This window comes from Oreochromis aureus, linkage group 22 (assembly GCF_013358895.1).
Source record: "Oreochromis aureus strain Israel breed Guangdong linkage group 22, ZZ_aureus, whole genome shotgun sequence".
Classification (NCBI taxonomy): Eukaryota; Metazoa; Chordata; class Actinopteri; order Cichliformes; family Cichlidae; genus Oreochromis; species Oreochromis aureus.
The window spans coordinates 40,048,395-40,066,960 of NC_052962.1; the positions used below are offsets into that span (position 1 = coordinate 40,048,395).

The window sequence follows — 18,566 nt, forward strand, 5'->3', positions numbered from 1 at the left end:
CTGGACAGGCTGCCGTCTTTATAAACAGAGGTCAGGACAGATCGTGGTGTCAGAATCAGTTTATTAGTAAAAGACAAGCAAAGTGTGGAATCTGTTCATGGAAGCAGAGGATGTCACACAGACTCAGAGCAGCACAGCAGACAGATGTTTAAACACAGCAAGAAAACAAACTCACAGACATGAAGATTAAAAACTGACCCGAGGAAACTATTCACACATTTATGGGTAAATATAGATTTTCTTTAGTTCAGTAATTGTTTTTTGAAAGTCTCCCTGCTGTGGCAGCATTTACATTTATGGCTGTTACTTTATTATTAACAGGAATGTTTTACAAACATTTTATTTTCATTGCAACTTTCTGGATATTTAACATTTAAAGGTTCTTAAACTCTCTGTTTTTCTGCTCACTGAAAAATAAATCTTCACTGTTTACACAAAAAACACAAAAAAATAAACTAAAATCTAGATTTTGAAATCTACTAATCAAACATTTTCACAGTTTTATTAATTTAAAAAAATCATTTACGCTCATTTAAAGTGCTTCTATCTGTGGTGATGTGATGCCTTTGAGTTCTTGCACGTGTTCACTGTTGAGTACAGGACCTTCTCTTCAGCCAATCCGGTTCCTCTCCTGGTGGTGGGGCGGGGCTTGTCTGGATGCTTCAGGCTGGAATAATGCAAAGACTCTTCCTGCAGAGATACAAAGAGTAAAAAATCTGATTAAACTGCAGGTTTGCTGCCAAACTAACATGATGCTGTGAGGTCACTGCATTTGGTTTCCCTGCACTTCGTCGTGCTCAGCACAGACCTGTGAATCCTCTTCAGTTCAGCCTGTGCTGAATAAAAAAGCTGCCAAATATTTATGTACATGTTTCAGTGACATCACCTTTTCCTATTTTACTGGCAAAACATAAAGAAATGAGGGTTGGCTCAAGACTTTTGCACAGTGCTGCGTGTGGAGCTTGTTTTTAGACTGCAGTAATAAAACAGAATAAATGTTTGAAACTCACAGACTGAGAGATTCACTCATTTTAATTATTTGCTCGTAAAGTAGGAAACATGATTTTTAAAGACTGTTCGTGACCTTCCACTGACCTCTGTGACCCGGTGATCGGCGTCCCGTCTCCGTGGGTTACAGCAGGAGCAAACAGGTTTACCTGCAGAAGAAACGAGACGTGGGACAGGTGAGGAAGACGAAGCTGACTCAGAGCGAGCGATGTGACCGTGAGGACGTCAGAACATGTGATTGGCCCTGATGTACGCCTACATCAGAGCTCAGCACAGGCAGCAGCATAATTAACTCATTATTGAATCAATGAAGGGATTTTATCCTGTTCCACTTGTGTCACACATGACCAGCTCCTGTATTTTGATTGGCTCCGGTTTATCAAATCGAACCAAGTGACTCCCTACTGACACCTACAGGTGACCCGCAGAGGTGACAGAGTTACATGCGGGACTTCATCCTCCAGCATGACCCCCACCGTCAGCCTGTACTGTGCCAAAATAAGACTCAACACAAGGGGGCGCTGTAGCTGCCTCCACAGCAAACAATGACTTTTTGTCATGATAACGGAGATAGAGATAACTCTTTATTACTATGACAATACAACAACTCATGATGATGAGTTTCAGTGTATACCCCCTCCATCCTAAAACGAAAAAGGTGTGTTTGCCTTCAGTGAAACTGTATGTTAAGCCCCGCCCCCGGCTGTGTGTAAGTGAAAGCGAAAGTTTGGGGAGCTGTCCGAGGGGCAGACGTCGAGCTTCTCTTCCGTCTCTGCTCGTTTTTCAGCTCGGTTCCGACCTTTGTGTCCTCAGAGGGGGGCAGATATTTGTCCTGTGAAGCCGGAGGACCCCGCCTGCTGTCCCGCCGTCCTCTCAGCAGCAGCATGCCGGACGTCAGGCTGTGCCTGGAGGCCGTCTCTGCGCTCCTGGGCTGCAGAGCCGAAGCGACCACCGGAAGCTCCCAGTTCACCCCGCAGGATCTAGTCAACGTCGTGGCCCTCAAAGAGTTTTACAAGCAGGAGGGCTTTAAAGAGCTGGAGTACCCCAGCTTGGGGACGCTGTCTCTGCACGAGTTAGACGAAGCCGACATGTACAGCTCCCCCCCGGCCCTGGAGGCGCCTCCGGAGAGATCCCAGCTCACTGTGGAAATCAACACGGAGAACTTCTTCCATCCTCAGTACGACTACGACTTCACCAACGTCAAGGTGAGCGGCACGGGCCTCTCGGGTCACGTGACCCAGCGGGTTTCTCACACAGCTGCACGATGATCTTTAACTGCACGGTGACTTTTATTCAGCACAGATCTGGGTTTGCTGTTAAACACAGAGGTGACACAGAGGGAGGGTCACACTCAGCGTGGAAAAACAAACCCATAAAAATAAAATACCTGAGCTTTAAACAAAGGCAGGAAGGTCAAAGGTCGAGTTCAAAGGGCCAGACTCACACGTTCTCTGTGAGTGTCATTTTAAACACGGCGCTGGAATAAACTCCGACAGTCTGATCAACTTTATGATCGATGGTCAAGTTTTAGAGGGAAACAAATGAAAGCAGCTCAAAGTGAAACTCAGCCCTGATTCCTGAGCAGCTCCAGACTTTCTGGAAATGCTGCTGCGCTGTAACTGAAACTGAAAGTGTGTGTGTGTGTGTGTGGAGTCTCCACAGGCTGGAGCCTGAGCTGTGTCTAACACACCTGTGTAAGTGTGTGATAAAGCGCACCTGCACAAACAGAGCGAGCGAGCAGCCTTCATCAGCAGCTCGGTTCGACTTTAGTTACAGAGTCGTGCTGTTAGAAACAACCTTCAATGCATTAAATTAAAAAGAAAAGACCATCTTGTTGTCATGGTGACAGCATTTGCTGCTGTTTATATTACGTCTAAATATTATTTGTTGTTCCTGTTGTCAGTCAGATGTGAGCTTTAAATGATTTCTGAGTGATTAGTCTGGTCACAGGTTTGATTCTGCTGTGGGTTACATATGTCACAATGATAAAGAGTGCGTCTGCATGTGGACACGCTTTGATTCTCGACATGCTGATCAGATGTTGTCCTTAAACTGACTTCAGCTCTGACCTTTGACCCCTCTGTTCACCTCCAGGATGGAGATAAGAAGTTCACGCGTGGTAACGAGCAGTACATCCGCCCCTGCGGGTGGAACCGCGTTGCCCTGCGGGTCGTGCAGAAGTACAGCGACGGGGACAAGTGGCTGGGGACGGGGCGGGACGCCTGGCCCGTTTCCTACCAGGGGAAAAACATGGACGGCTCCCTCATCCTGACCCATGGCGGCAAGCCCGACGACCAGCCACAGTTTCTGGACGCCGCCGCGGCGTCTTTGTTAACGGAGGGGACGAAGGGCCGGGGGGTGTACTCCACACCGGACATCAGGATCGCAGAGAAGTACTGCAAGAAGTTCAAGTCCGGAGTGGACGGGAAGACGTACCAGGTGGTCCTCCAGAACCGCATAAACCCGGAAAAAAGGAAGTCGTGCCAGAGGCAAGGCGTCTGGGTTGTGTACATCCCCGAGGACAGCAGCGACGTGAGGGTGAGGGCCCTCGTGCAGGAGTCCATCCGCCCGTACGGGCTGCTGCTGAAGCAGGTGTGATGCAGCTGTAACGACCTGCCGTCACTTCAGCTTCACGATTTTCACATTGTTAACAAAAAACTGAGAACATGCTTCAAGTTCCCACGCGTGGGACTAATAAAGGTATCTTATCTTATCTTATGCTTACTCCGGGCTCGTGGGAGGACGAGCTCCTGAAAGCTCTTTATTGGGAGGGTGTGGGAACAATAAGCCAGAGGTCACAGTATCGTCTCTTTATCCTCACAGTTTAATAAAAATACGACTGTCTGATCAAACCTCTCTGATCCGCGCTGCCTTTGAGTCTCCTCACAGCTCCGAAAATTCCACCAATCACAACGTTAGATCCAAACCACCAATAAATAATCCATCATATCAAACACAGGAGGCGGGAAACGTGCAGCTAGGTTAGCGGCGTCCTGCCTCACGCTGGGATCCTTTCGCTCGGTGTCAGGGTTGGAGATAGTGAGGCCGGGTCAGAGGGGCAGACACCTGTCAGTCACAGGTGAGCGCACACGCCGGCTTTAAGATTTTACTAATTAAACTTCATGTTGTTATTTCAATAAGACTTGAGACTAATGAGCTCAGAATAAATTGCTTGCTGCGGTCTAAGATACGATAGATCCTTTTGTCACTGTTACCAGTTTACGACACCAACTGTCTGCCATCTATAATCCAGTTTTGAGTTCCCTCCCCAGACGCCTTAACGCCCACTCACATCCTGGGCCATCTGACCTCAGGAAATCACATGATAGGGTGGGGCCAGATTTCACAATGAGCTCACCCGAAACCCTGGCTGATTGTGACCCACACCCGCTTTCACACCTTAGCTCAGGTGATTAGAGGATCACCAGGGGGTCCTTTGTCCCTCTTTGGGGGGAAACTCCCACTGGGTTTAAATCTGGGACTCTCGGCCATTTGACCTTAGAACTGAAGAAGCTTCTCGGGTGAGAGGTGAAACGTCTTCAAGCAACTTAAAGAAGTCCAGACGCTTTTCTTTCCAAGCTGCTTTGACTGGTCCCAGCATCGATTGCAGGTTTCATTTTTCGGACCTCAGAGCTACATCCAGGTGTGTTTCCAGTGTAGGCTGAGGGTCGTCTGCAGAGACGCTGAAACTGCTGATAATGAGTGGCATTAGTTTGAATTCTCGTCCTGTTTTCCTTCCTGTCTGATCAGCAGCACTGGATCCACTCTTTTATTTGATGTGTCAGAGATGGAGATGATTTTGCTTTAGTGTTGTTCTTATTTCATGTATCTGAAAATGTTGCTGTGAGGTGTGACGCCACAGGTCTGATGTTTTTCATGGCATCATTTTAAATGTAAGAATGGAAATGATAAAGAATCACTTATATTTAGCTTGTTTGGGGTCTCCACGCTGCCATCAGCTGTGAGAACAGATGTTTTCCTTGTATATGTGAATTTGATTTGTTTGAATGGAATTAAACTGAGAGTGCACTCATCTGTGTGTGAAGCCTCGTTTTATGATATTTATAAATCTGAAAACCAGGGGTGTCAAACATAAGGGCTGGGGGCCAGAATCGGCCTGGCAAAGACGCCAGTCCGGAAACGTGAAGAATGATTAACTGAATTTGAATAAGTTTAACAGCTTTTCCTTTAAATAAAGAGACCCGCACTCATGCATGGATCCTTCCAGAACACAAAGGTCCTTCACAGTGTTTGTTTGATTGAGCTGGTAAAACCTGTTCATGCAGGACGCTGTCACCACGATCACACACACCTGACCTACAGACCTGCCACACATTGTTTCAGTTTTTATTTTTAAGCTTCAGTTAAGTTTCATTTTGCAGGATTTGTTATTAGCTTTCCATCTGCATCATAATCTGAACCACAGTGACGGTGTTAGCGTGATATTTAAAAACACTACATTTGTGTCAGTACTGCAAACACCTGTGTAAGCATCGTGTTTGTCAGTTGACTTCACAGACTCGTGTCCCGAGTTTAATTTAACAAACATACAATAAACAATAAACCTGTAATATTAATATACTCACCTTTGAACATAGACAGGAAGTTAGACTCACGTCACATTATGAATGAAGGCGCTTCATTACCACACGCTGTTGATATGTTTGTTCATTACCTGCAGATTCAGTGTGAACGGTTTTATGGGCAGAGTGCTGTAACTCCTGCCCACCACCAGAGGGCAGCGCAGCTCCAAGTAAAAGTACAACAATCCCACCTGAACTTTCACCTCAGATAAACTGAGCTTGACAAACGTGCCACAGCTGAGCTGAGGAAGCATTACAGGATACATGAAACACACCTGACCACAGGTAGCATCCAGCCACGCAGACGAAGCAGAGGGCGAGCAGCGCCGGGAGAAGGCAGAGCCCCAGACTCAAACACGGCTGCCTCATCCGGTCTGTGGACGACCGCCCGGCACCTCCTGCAAACACACAATCACACACACACCATCATTTATTCCCTGATCCTGCTTCTTTTCACATCGTTGTGCCAACTGTATAAACCCACACACCGTCTCACTGTGTGGGTTTGAAAGGTTTCACACTGATTACAGGAAACTCATAACTGGAGGAAAAATGAGCTGTGGCGGTGCCATGGGGGCGGAGACTCGTCTTTAAAGGTCAGCGGGAAATCCTAAAAAGGCCTTGGTGGTATTTCTCAGAACTTTAAAGTCCTCCTGGTGCTGTGATAAAACAAACCACGAGTGACAGTCAGCTGAGCGCCCGGCTATCAAGAGAAAATACATTAAAATATATCAAACTAAAAACCATTAAATACATAAAAACTATCAGATCAATACAACAAAAATAGAATATAATATGTAGTTTTATTTCACAGTATATCCTGATGTGACATCTCATTGCAGTTTCTTTCACACCTTTGTTCCAATGACACAAACTCTTATAATATTTATGGAGATATTAAAGGTGTCAGCACGCACACGGAAACCTTCACGTGTTCATGTTCAGCTGCTCGGCTGCAGACACGTGGACTCATGGTGTGAAGATTCAGGGGGGGTGACTCAAACCCTCGATGCTGTCCTGCCTCTTCACCCCACTCGTTTTTCCACACGTGTGTGACGTGTAGCATGTTTGTCACAAAATGTCAGTTCATGAGACGCAGAGAGCCCTGACCCCGGGGGCCCCGGGGGCCCTGAGGGGAACGCTGCCTCCGTTCTGCTGTGGGGGGCAGCTTGCTGTCCCATCAGCTGATAGACAACACAAAAATCCTAAAACAGAAATCCTACTGCTCCTCTGCATCAAACATCAAGTTTTCTTCTGATCCACGCGCCAAAAAACTCCTTCAGTTTGTTCAGTTCAAGTAAAATCGGTGCGTTCGTGGTCAGAAACAAGTCTGTGTTTTTGAACATGTCAACATTTCGACTTTTAGCCACAGGAACGGTCCCTATGGGCAGAAATCTGTGCCATCAGAAACTGAATTTGAATAAGTTAAATTTGAATTTGAATTACTCGGATTGAATCTGAATTGTAACTTGAATGAAAGCTTTTGAAAACTGAATTTGAATTAGTCTAATTTGAAATTGAATTTATGGTTTGAAAATGAATTGATTTGCTTTGAAACTGCATTTTATCCTTTAAAAATTCAGCTCTCGAATAATTTCAGATTCACTTCTCACCATTCAGTTTCAGTTCTACAATTCAATTTCAATTCCAAAATTCAGTTTTTTGGGACTTACATCCGGTTCCGGTTCAAGCGCAGATTAATAGAACTACAGACTGATAGTGTTACTGACGGAATCTACAGCGTCTTGAGCTGAATTAAGACTTCAGAAGTCATTCGTCATGTCGAATGACCAGCGGATAAACTCTCAGGTTGGTAATAAATGTATTACATGTATAAGAACAAGCGTCATGTTAACAAATGATAGCCGTACAGTAACTTTTATGCTTATTGTAGCTGTTAGCTAAAAACGCTAATTTAGCCTAGTTTGCCCTGGATTCAGCTTTGACAAACAAATATGATCGACTGTTTCTAGTAGAATTCCAAAGTTGTCATCTTGTACCCTGTCAGAGCCCTGTATGCTTGCAGAGACCCCTACAGTAAGGAAACATGCAAAACAGTGTCCAAACCTTTGTATTTTAGCTTTATTTATGTCTTACACAGCATCCCAACTCTTTAGCTAACTTAATAACTTTAGCTAAAGTGAATAGTTAGTCTAATTCATTAGTGCAGCATTACTGGATCACCTCTGTTTGAAGTGATATGATATGATATACAACTATCACTGAAACAGCAAACTTTGTAAATAAACAACACTTCTCATTCTCTAAACGTTTGGCCACAGCTGTAAATTACACTATCAGTGCTTTTTCACTCTTGACAATAATTACATTTCTAAATTCTCTTTGTGCATTTACAGGTAAACAATATCTAATATTTTATCTAAATGACTGCTTTGTCTTTGAAAAGGTGAAGAGCCTGAGGCCGGTGACAGTCCAGTTCTACTCTAATTACATCCTTACGGTGGCTCACAGGACAAGGCGACATTCCTGTCCTGCCAGAAGAGAAGAGAAACTTCAGAGTCTTCATGAAGTTCAACCAAAACCTGTCATATGGAATATGACAGGGGTCTCAAACTCCAGTCCTCGAAGGCTGGTGTCATGCAACTTTTCCATGCCCTCGATAACTGGAGTTTGAGACTCCTGCCGTATGGTGTTCATGCAGTTTTCTACCCCACAGTTACAGCATGTCTGACTGCCAGTTCAGCATATTCAAAAATATATGATGAGTTTAAGCATGTGATGACAAAGGCCTTGCATTATGGTGTTTGTCATCACATGTCACAGACATCTGGATGATCATTTGGAATAAACAAAAAAACGAATAACTTGTTACTTCATCTTTTATCTTTATTATTATTGTTGTTCTTATTTTACATTTTTCATTGTTAGGCATTAGGTTTATTTGTAGTAGTCCTTTCCAGCTTCTCTCCCTCTTCCATATTACTGTGTCAGCTTGTCAGCATCTATTTGGGGTTGGGAATGGAACAGGAAGTAAGGAACAGAAAGTGCCATTTAAACCAGGAGAGGTTCTTATATTTCAGAAGAAGGGATTAATTCAAAAGAAATGACCTCAATGCCATATTTTATTTAGGAACCCTAGAGAGCACTTTGCAAAATAACACATTCTTATAATTTCACCCTCAGATGAGCCAAGCTACGACTGTCAGGGAAGGTGATGTAGGTACAGAGCATGTGAGAGTGGTTAAGTTAATGTCTCTTGTCTAGATGAAGGCACAGGAGGGATCAATGGCACAGCGTAGAGATTCAGTATCTTCAGTCTTCAGTGGACACTCCATTTCTGGCACAAAACACCTGTAAAAGATGGTCGATTTAGGAGGTGACCCGACACCTTCAGCCTGTCAAACATAGCAATGGAGCAGTATGTTTAAAAAAACAACTAATAAGCATGCACTCAGTACCCTAAGAATTATTATGGTAGTTAAACACAGTGATAGTTGTATATCATATTATATCACTTCAAACAGAGGTGATCCAGTAATGCTGCACTAATGAATTAGACTAACTATTCACTTTAGTTAAAGTTATTAAGTTCGCTAAAGAGTTGGGATGCTGTGTAAGACATAAATAAAGCTCAAATACAAAGGTTTGGACAGCGTTTTGCATGTTTCCCTACTGTAGGGGTCTCTGCAAGCATACAGGGCTCTGACAGGGTACAAGATGACAACTTTGGAATCCTACTAGAAACAGTCGATCATATTTGTTTGTCAAAGCTGAATTCAGGGCAAACTAGGCTAAATTAGCGTTTTTAGCTAACAGCTACAATAAGCATAAAAGTTACTGTACGGCTATCAATTGTTAACATGACGCTTGTTCTTATACATGTAATACATTTATTACCAACCTGAGAGTTTATCCGCTGGTCATTCGACATGACGAATGACTTCTGAAGTCTTAATTCAGCCCAAGACGCTGTAGATTCCCGTCAGTAACGCTATCAGTCTGTAGTTCTATTAATCTGCGCTTGAACCGGAACCGGATGTAAGTCCCAAAAAACTGAATTTTGGAACTGAAATTGAATTGTAGAACTGAAACTGAATGGTGAGAAGTGAATCTGAAATTATTCGAGAGCTGAATTTTTAAAGGATAAAATGCAGTTTCAAAGCAAATCAATTCATTTTCAAACCATAAATTCAATTTCAAATTAAACTAATTCAAATTCAGTTTTCAAAAGCTTTCATTCAAGTTACAATTCAGATTCAATCCGAGTAATTCAAATTCAAATTTAACTTATTCAAATTCAGTTTCTGATGGCACAAATTTCTGCCCATAGGGGGTCCCCCACCTTCTTCAGATCAAACAAAATTGAAGTCAAACGTTTGTGTTTGTGAACGAGCTTTTATTCATGGATTTATTGTAAACTTGAGACTCGACAGTTTCATGTCTTTAGCTGCTCTGAGAGGAAACGTGCCAGCATTGTTCTGATGGTTTGTTTTTCTCTGAATGCATACTGTAGTTTATTGGAACTATTAAAAATATTTTAAGTTAACCCCGTTTTTTACTTTTACAGAGTGTGATCATGATAAAAAGTATCCAGCACTGGTTTATGTTTCACAGCATTTTCACAGTAAAGAAACGGCCTGAGTGACTTTGGATGAACCTAGAAACTTCTGTTACTGTCTTTAAAACAAAATCAGCACAAATGTAGCGCACATGTTTCACATCAATTTTGTTTGGTCTGTAGAAGGTGGGGGCCAACTTCACTCAGGTCTGCAGCAGAGATCCACAGACCCGGAGGATCGATGCCAAGAACTGAAGCTCGCTGTAGCCTAACAAGTGAATGAGACACAGAGACGCCGACTGAAGGAAAAACTCAGTGAAGACAAAAAAAGTTTGTGATCTAATCCCCAGCTGTGAACGCAGCCGGACAGCTGCACGTGCTGCAGACAGAAACACGACATCCAGCTGAAGCTCTATGAGAGATCAGGAGGTCACGCTTACTGACTGGCGCCACCTACAGGTCCACGCTTGGTATCTGCTCCTCTGAGCCAGAAGTCATACAGAACATCTGATTCCTGAGAAGTGTTCATAAATCATTTTAAAGAAAGAATCCACGGTCACTGCCTCACTTTTACAAATATCGCTCCCAGCGCTCACTTTCATGTTCCACTGATCTGTTTCCATAGTCATCCTCAACTCAACATGTAAACATTTATGATCAAATACTCTCAAAACTGTTTTAGAAAATCCAGAAAATGATTTTAAATCTTTCAGCCTCCTGACCAAGCCTGACAGCCTGGACCAGCCGGCAGAACAACACAAACATTTTAAAAAGGAAATCTTAGATCTTCATCGTGTATCATGAAATGTTCTTGCTGTTTAAAAATCTTCATCTTCAACAAAGTTTCTGAGCACAGCTCAGCTCGAGCCGACAGTAGAAACATCTGCCCGTCTTACCGTCCACAGTCAGCTGAATTCCTCTGTTAACGTGCATCTTAGCTGCAAACCTCCCGATGCAGAAGTACAGCCCAGCATCCTCCTCCTCCACCTCCTGGATCTCCAGGCTGACCAGGCCGGTCTGCAGCGTCCCGTTACAGTTCATCCGATGGTTGTTTGTGTGATTGTCAGTGGTGTCAACAAACTTCCCCTTTTTAACAGTTAACAGAGGCAGCAGCTGCTCTGAGCGCAGCAGGTACCAGGTGATCTCATCGCTGGGCGTCACGTTGCAGAGCAGAAAGACGTTGTGGCCCACGGGCACCACCAGGGTGGAGCTGTGAACAGGTGAGGCTGAAGACAGGTGACATCCCGCAGCACCTGAGGAGGGAACACAGGTTAGGACAGTGTGCACCTGAAGGCTCCTTCATATCACAGAAAACACAACACAACAGGAACAGGTGACAGGTGTGCGCTCCACAGCTTGATGGAGCTCACAGTTCCTGCTTCATGGTTTTTACAGAGAAATCATTTTCCCATTAATGGTGTTAATTTTACTGCACATGCTCACAATGAGTCAGGCTGAGGGTGGTGATCAACATGGAAACTGCTGTGACTCCCCTGGTGCATACCTACAGCTTTGGACATCTTGTTTTATTACAAAAACGTTTTTTGTCAGACTAAAATTGATCTGAAATTATATTATCACACAGAAAATAACTGTCCAGCCTCTAAAAATGTACCCGTTACTCCAGATAAACATGTTTTGTTATAAAAATAATAATATACATAATATAAAATAATAAATAATAAAAAACAAAATTTTCACAAAGTCTCAGCAGCAGCTTTAAGCCACAAAAAGATGCTGAATGATGCTGTTAATGTCCAATAAAACATTAATAACTTTAAATACTAAAATCCATCAAAGTCTGAAATGCTGCCCAACAAAAACTAAAGTGGAAATATAAACAAACATTTATAGAAATAATTTATCACAAAAAATAAAAACAAGAAGACTGTACAGACACAAGTATTAGTATGTCTTTATTAATATCCATCCATCCATTCGCTTCCGCTCATCCTTTTCAGGGTCGCGGGGGGCCCTGGAGCCTATCCCAGCTGTCATAGGGCGAGAGGCGGGGTACACCCTGGACAGGTCGCCAGTCTGTCGCAGGGCTAACACACAGGGACAGACAACCATTCACGCTCACATTCACACCTAGTGACAATTTGGATTATCCAATTAACCTATCCCCACAAGCTGCATGTCTTTGGACGGTGGGAGGAAGCCGGAGTACCCGGAGGGAACCCACGCAAACACAGGGAGAACATGCAAACTCCACACAGAAAGACCCCGGACTGATGGTGGAATTGAACTCAGGACCTTCTTGCTGTGCGGCAACAGTGCTAACCACCGTGCCACCGTGCTGTCTTTATTAATATTACTATAATAATAATAATGATATATATTTTCAGTACCTTGTTATCATTAATATGAGCATACTTTCCCTTAAAACCTCGAGGATGGCTTTCTATTTGTTTATCTGTTTATCAATCTATGTATACATACATATATATATATATATATGTGTGTGTGTGTGTGTGTGTGTATACATCAAAAAACAAATATACAATATCTAACTATAGTTTAAGAGTTTTCCAATGCTAAAGTCTGAAAAAACAAAAAAAAATCCAAAACACCATCAGGTTATCCAACACTGTGCAACAAGAGGAATCAAGCGAAACGAGATTATTAATCCATAGAAATGAAAACAGATCCTCTTCCAACATACCCGAGTCTTATTATTGTTGTTGTTGTTGTTGTTGTTGTTGTTGTTGTTGTTGGACAAAGCCTTCAAAAGAACAAGAGCAAATCTGAAACTTGTGAAACTTGGAATTTCTCGGTAAAGAGAAGTGAAAGAAAAACGCGTCCAGCTACAGGAAAGGGTGAGCCCCAGGAAACCCAGGAGGCCTCAGGTCTGCACCGGGGTCAGGGACCGAAGTGAGCCTGCAACACACCCCTCAGTGTGGGGGCGTGTCCCGATTCACACCTGTCCGCTCCTTTCACTGGTCATTTAACGCAAACACGCGATCATCATGAGACAAACTAACGAGCAGAAACACAACAAACACCTGCAGGAGACTCGGATCCCTCAGGCCCTGGAAGGTCTGCATTCTGACCCGGAGAGTCACTGACACACCCAGGAATTCCATAACGAGCCTGGAATTCCGCAGCCATTCTGAGAGAGAGAGTCCTGCACAGAAATCGAAATAAAAACAAACATAAATAAAATAAAACTCACACAGAACGGTCAGGATCCACGTGACACCCGCCATCATTTAAATACAGATCAGTTTTCTCCAGGTGTGCTGCACGAGCTGTCTGCAGCGCGAGGACACACAAACTCAGACACACAGACAGACTGACACTGACACTGACGGCGGAAAGTGTTTTTAATGTGGGACGGGAAGTGAGCGGGACTTGACTGAGACCACCAACATTTCTGCTGGAGCGCCAAACGGAAGGCACGCGCTGTTCCCGCAAACTCACACCGAGGCGTCAGCAGCTTCACGCGCTCCGCTCAGCTGGGCCGGTAAGTTTCGTTTCTGCAGAGCTCCGTGCCACAGCTGCACAGTGAGCCTTACGTTTGCTTCAAAATAAAAGCCCAGTGATAATATGAATAAGATAATCTTCTTTTCTCCGCATTTTTTACAACGTTTTTCATAAAATGTGAACTAGCAGCAACAATGCTATAATAATGATGATGATGAAGAACAGCACTGGGCACTGAATTTGATTCCGTGCTTTTATTTTGACAGGTTCTCACAGGAAATCGAAACGCACGCGCTGGGTTGATAAGCCGTCAGAGGAGCCGAGAGTAAACAGAGTGCAGAAACCGCACGCGGGGGACGGAGAAGGCGACTGAACAGAGTTTCCAAGAAGCGGACATCATGAAAACGGTCACCGAGCGGCTCCGGTACGACACACTGCACTTCCGGTCTGAGCAACAGCTGCTCCTGTTTATTTTATTATTTATTTTATTTAATTTTTATTCAGCAAACATGCAGGGTAATATCTCAACATGTTGTTATTCAGATATGAAAGGATGAGTGAATTCAGACTGCGTTTAACTGGCATTCTGCAGGAGAGATAACCATAAAAATATCATTATTATTATCATTATTATTATTATTATCATTAATGATGATGATGATGATGCTGTGTGAATGCCTGTGCGGACCTGCAGGGCGGGACCTGCAGGGAGATCGCGGCGCATGGCAGTTTCGTTACTGAGGAAACGAGTCCATGGGTAGAAATGAAACTTTGCCTGGTCACGTGATCCGTGATCATGTGGAAGTTGAGTTTCGTTTCTGAGCGCCGGTCAGAGTTAAGTTTCAGGTGTCACTGCAGCTCACACACAGGACAGATGCAAACAGCTGGCTGGACAGATTCCACATTACAGGCGTTATAAGACAGGACATGTATGGCATGTAGACTTCTCATGTCTCTAATGTGTCTCTAATGTGTTTCTAATGACCATTTAATGTGAATAAAGAGAGCCTCGTGAATAAGCTCATCATCTAACCCCGTTATGATGCATTTTCTTGTGTTTCTTTAGGTTTTTCATACTCATACAGTGTCTCCAGACTGGAGCTTTAGTTGGTGAGTATCAGCGTCACTCTCTGAGGTCAGAACTGGTCAATCCTACAGACTGTATAAAAAAGATGCACGTCCGTGTTCACGAGGATGTTCTGTGTTTCTTTCTGCAGACTCCTCTTCTCTTTCCTCCGCCATGCTGTCCATCTCCTACATGGCGGGGGACCAGGCGATTCTTCCCTGCAGCTGGAAGTCCCACCTGGGCGAGGCGGCTCTGCCCGTCTGCCACGTCCAGTGGGTGACCCCGTCCGACACGGTGTTTGAACAGCGCGGGAACGACAAGTGGCAGGCGCCGGAGTTCGAGGGCCGGGTGAGGGTGCCCGAGGAGAAGCTGGGGTCGGGGAATTGTTCCCTGATCATCAGCGACGTTCAGCTCGGAGACACGGGGCGCTACGACAGCTTCATGGTGGTGGACGGAAAGAGGTCCAAAAGAACTCGGGTGTTCATTCAGGGCGTCAGGCTGCTTGTGAGCGGTTAGTGTTTGACATCGTCTCCTTGGAGTCTCGACAGTCTCCTTCTGATGTCGTTCCTGGAGTATTTCATCTGTTTTTATTTCTGGCTCTTTTGTTTCAGATCATAAATCCTATCAGGTCCATCAGCCGGGCGAGGACATGGTGCTGCAGCTCTACACCCGTCACTCAGTCAGAGTGGTCTTCCAGGCCAGGTGAGCTGCTCACCTGCTGACAGGTGGAGACGCTGCTGGTGGATTTGTTGGTTTTGTTTTGTCTTTTTTATCATCTCCCACCCTCACGCGTCCTCCCCTCAGCTCTTCATTGCCCCCGCTGACGTAAAAGCTCGCCTACTGCTTAATAAAATGACAGTTTGTGTCTCGAATCAAAGGCTGCTGGCTGCTCTGACTCATCCTATAATTTGTGCTGACACAGACAGGATGTGGCGTTTGGGCAAAATGATTCGTGCAAAGCAGAAACTTTCACGGCAGACAGATTTCATTTTGGGATAAACCCACAGATGTGCTGCTGCACGGAGCATGTACTGCGCCAGGATGCAAGGGGAGGGCGGGGGTGGGGGAGCTTTCTTGTCAGATTGCTCCGGCTCATCTTCGTACAGGGAGGCAGACGTTTGTGGCTCGGTGGGCAGGCTGATCTCGTTGTTATTGCTTGTGAACTCTGAGGACCACGCGGCGTTTTTGTTCTGACAGCATTTATATTCTCCACAGAAATGGCTCGGAGTGGTCGGACCTGTGGATGAGGGGCGATAACAACAGTCAGCGCCTGGAGAAACACCTGCTGCTCGAGCAGCTGACGGTGAAGAGGTTAGAACCATCAGATGAAGGAATCTACAAAGTCCTGGACCAACATGGCCTCGCCGTCAGCACCGTGCAGCTCTCTGTGGATGGTGAGCCTACCGAATGATCTTAAATAGGATTACCTAGATTACTTTAAATGAGTTAGTACTGCAGGTTGTACTCCTGAGAGTCGCTGAGTGCACGCCGTGTGGACAAAAACACTCTGACAGGAGCTGCTCGGCCTTGGAAACTCAAACCGTGAAGTTCTTGTTTGTGAACGCCACAGGGCTGAAACGCTTCCAGAGTGTTTTGTCCACATGGTGAATCTGAGCACCAGCGTCGTCTATGATTAACAGCGCTCTACACTGAAGCGTGGGAACGCTCCAGTTCGCTGCAAACAGAGAATTAAATTACAAACTTAAAACAGGAAATGGTTTATTTTTTTGGACCGCGTCTGCGTTTCTGCTGAAGAACCAGAAATAGAGAAAGTTGAGCCCCGAACGTCCAACAGAGTCGCACTGACGACACAGAATAACTGAAGCAGTTTAACCTGTGCTTTTAATGGAACTATCATGTGCATCATCATCACATGTTCCTGTCTGTCCCACAGCACGAGCCCGTGCTGACCGGAGAGTCCAGGAGACGCTGGAATACGTGCCCACAGGTGAGGAAAGCACCTGCATGGTGCCCATGAAACAGGGTCTGCATCTGAAGAGTGATTTTTAAGGACATTAAATAAAAAGCCTCTGTGTTCTCACTTTCCAGATGTTGCTGCCAAAAGCAGCTGTTCAGCTCTTCTCACCCTGGCGGTTCTCGTCCTGAGTTTCCAGACTCTTCAGCTTCTCTGAGTTTCGTCTGTACGAGCTGCACACGTGACTCCTGCACATTACAGCCAGCAGATGGTGACAGTTCACCAGTTTGAGAGCTGTGAATCTAAACTGAGCCGTGTGTGTGTGTGTGTGTGTGTGTGTGTGCGCGCGCGCGCAGTGCCCGGTCTTCAGAATGAGTGTGACAAGAAAAGACAACTGTTTATTTTTTCTTGTGACCCTCAATCGTCGGCCGGTTTCTTAGAAACGCAGCCGCGGCTCAGACTGCGACGCAGGAGGTTTGTTCTTACACATGAAGTGTACACTGACACTACGATGGATGGAAACCTGCAGCCTGCCTCTGTTTGTTCACCTCTAAATAAGCCGCGCTCCGATCCTGATAAGGCATCATTTATAAAAGGCACTTTTTAGGTTGCCAGATATGAGAAAATCCTCCCTCATCATGACTCTTTGCCTTTTTAGCTCTTTATTTCATTATGGAGACCCCTGCAGTGCAGTTATCGCCTCTGTTCTAGAAAAGCACCGAACCTCGTCACCACGGAAACCACTGCCGATCCAACGGAGACACAGATGGAACAGTTTCAGTCACTTTCCAAGCAAAACGAGTGAAAGATACAAAACAACATATCAATGAATCAGAAAGTCTGACCTGTTTCATCAAAACGTCTCAGCACAAAACAGTCAAACAGCTCAGTGTGAACGTCTGCATCTACAGATCCCATTAATAATGATAGTACCACCACACAGGGGAGTCTGATCCAGACTGTAAAAGTCATCAGAGCTCTACGACACTCAGAAGACGAGTAGGAAATGACCTGAAACGGTTATGTTTGGGTTTCCTTCACTGACCGTGGGAAATCAGCACTTTCCTGCCCAGGGGTCAGAGTTTATTGGGGGATTTTGGGGGGGGGGGGGGGTCACCGTGATAAAGAGCTAAATGAATGAGGCAAAGTGTGATGACAGAGGGCGGAGCACGTCAGCAGCTCATTAACCTTTTGGAAATGGTGCCTGATGAGGAAGTGACTGCTCTGGGTGAGGATTTCAACAGTTAAGAATGTAAAGATATATATATATATATGTCTGTAACATATGTAATATATTTTGTTAAATGTATTAAATGGACAAAAAACACTGTCAGATTCATGGATTCACGTGTGAAGAGTGTCTAAGCACAAAGGGCGGAGCCACTGCAGATCAAACAGTCGGATAAATCCAGAGAAGATGAAAAAAAAAATTTCAATGAAAGTATTATGTTTAGAATAAAACTCGTGTTTCTGGAAACATTACATTTGCAACAAAACTATCTTTTTTTAATTGCTCGTTGCCCCGTGTCCAACACGACCATGGCGCCAAAGACGCCGCCCGCTGTGGATGAACAGATCAGCTGGTGTTTCGGGCTCAGGGGCGTCTGTGGTGTGATGAGCTTCATCCAGCCTCATTGTTATCCACTAAGAAACACTTCTAATGATTTTTCATAATTCAAAGTTATTTTAATCTTCTTTTGCCTTTTCTCGTCACTTTCAGGACATCTCTGCACTTAGAAAGGCCTCGATGAGCTTCACAGGAACCCTTTATCGATGTGGTTGATCAGATTTGTTGTCCTGCTGTAGCTTTGGGTCGTAGCTTTAAACAGTCTTTGATTCTGTATCCAATCAGACGCAGTCAAACAATGTCCGAGAGCTTCAGCTATCAGTCTAGTCACACCGCGGTGCGTTTGAGGACGCTGTGATATTTGCTGTGTTGTGGTGTTGGTGACATTCAGACTGCTTTCCATAGTGAAGTATAATCATTTAAATTATTATGATGATCTTTGTGAGATGAATAACAACAATAAATAAAGCACGCAGACAGAC

At 44.6% G+C, this 18,566-nt stretch overlaps 3 protein-coding genes across 4 annotated transcripts; 2 read left to right on the forward strand and 1 right to left on the reverse strand.

Moving 5' to 3' along the window:
• Window positions 1-44: 44 nt before the first annotated feature.
• Window positions 45-13,418, reverse strand: LOC116333518. 2 transcript variants are annotated; one of them, XM_031756769.2, is made up of 5 exons: window positions 13,286-13,418; window positions 11,007-11,363; window positions 5,867-5,989; window positions 1,096-1,157; window positions 45-690 (listed from the first exon to the last, which is right to left on the reverse strand). In XM_031756769.2, the coding sequence occupies exons 1-5, from the start codon at window positions 13,320-13,322 to the stop codon at window positions 544-546; spliced, it is 726 nt and encodes a 241-aa protein (XP_031612629.1). In that variant the 5' UTR covers window positions 13,323-13,418; the 3' UTR covers window positions 45-543. The 2 variants fall into 2 exon arrangements, with proteins under 2 accessions (XP_031612629.1, XP_039461564.1); XM_039605630.1 differs by lacking the exon at window positions 13,286-13,418 and adding an exon at window positions 13,116-13,271.
• LOC116333517 lies at window positions 1,182-4,351 on the forward strand. The gene is made up of 2 exons (XM_031756768.2): window positions 1,182-2,213; window positions 3,103-4,351. Exons 1-2 carry the CDS (start codon window positions 1,893-1,895, stop codon window positions 3,604-3,606), a joined length of 825 nt encoding a protein of 274 aa, XP_031612628.1. The 5' UTR covers window positions 1,182-1,892; the 3' UTR covers window positions 3,607-4,351.
• A 26-nt stretch (window positions 13,419-13,444) lies between the features above and the next one.
• Window positions 13,445-18,565, forward strand: lgals17 (galectin 17). Its single transcript, XM_031756767.2, has 8 exons — window positions 13,445-13,576; window positions 13,803-13,960; window positions 14,603-14,646; window positions 14,754-15,113; window positions 15,214-15,304; window positions 15,818-15,996; window positions 16,497-16,550; window positions 16,652-18,565. Exons 2-8 carry the CDS (start codon window positions 13,935-13,937, stop codon window positions 16,732-16,734), a joined length of 837 nt encoding a protein of 278 aa, XP_031612627.1. The 5' UTR covers window positions 13,445-13,576; window positions 13,803-13,934; the 3' UTR covers window positions 16,735-18,565.
• The last annotated feature ends 1 nt before the right edge of the window (window position 18,566 follows it).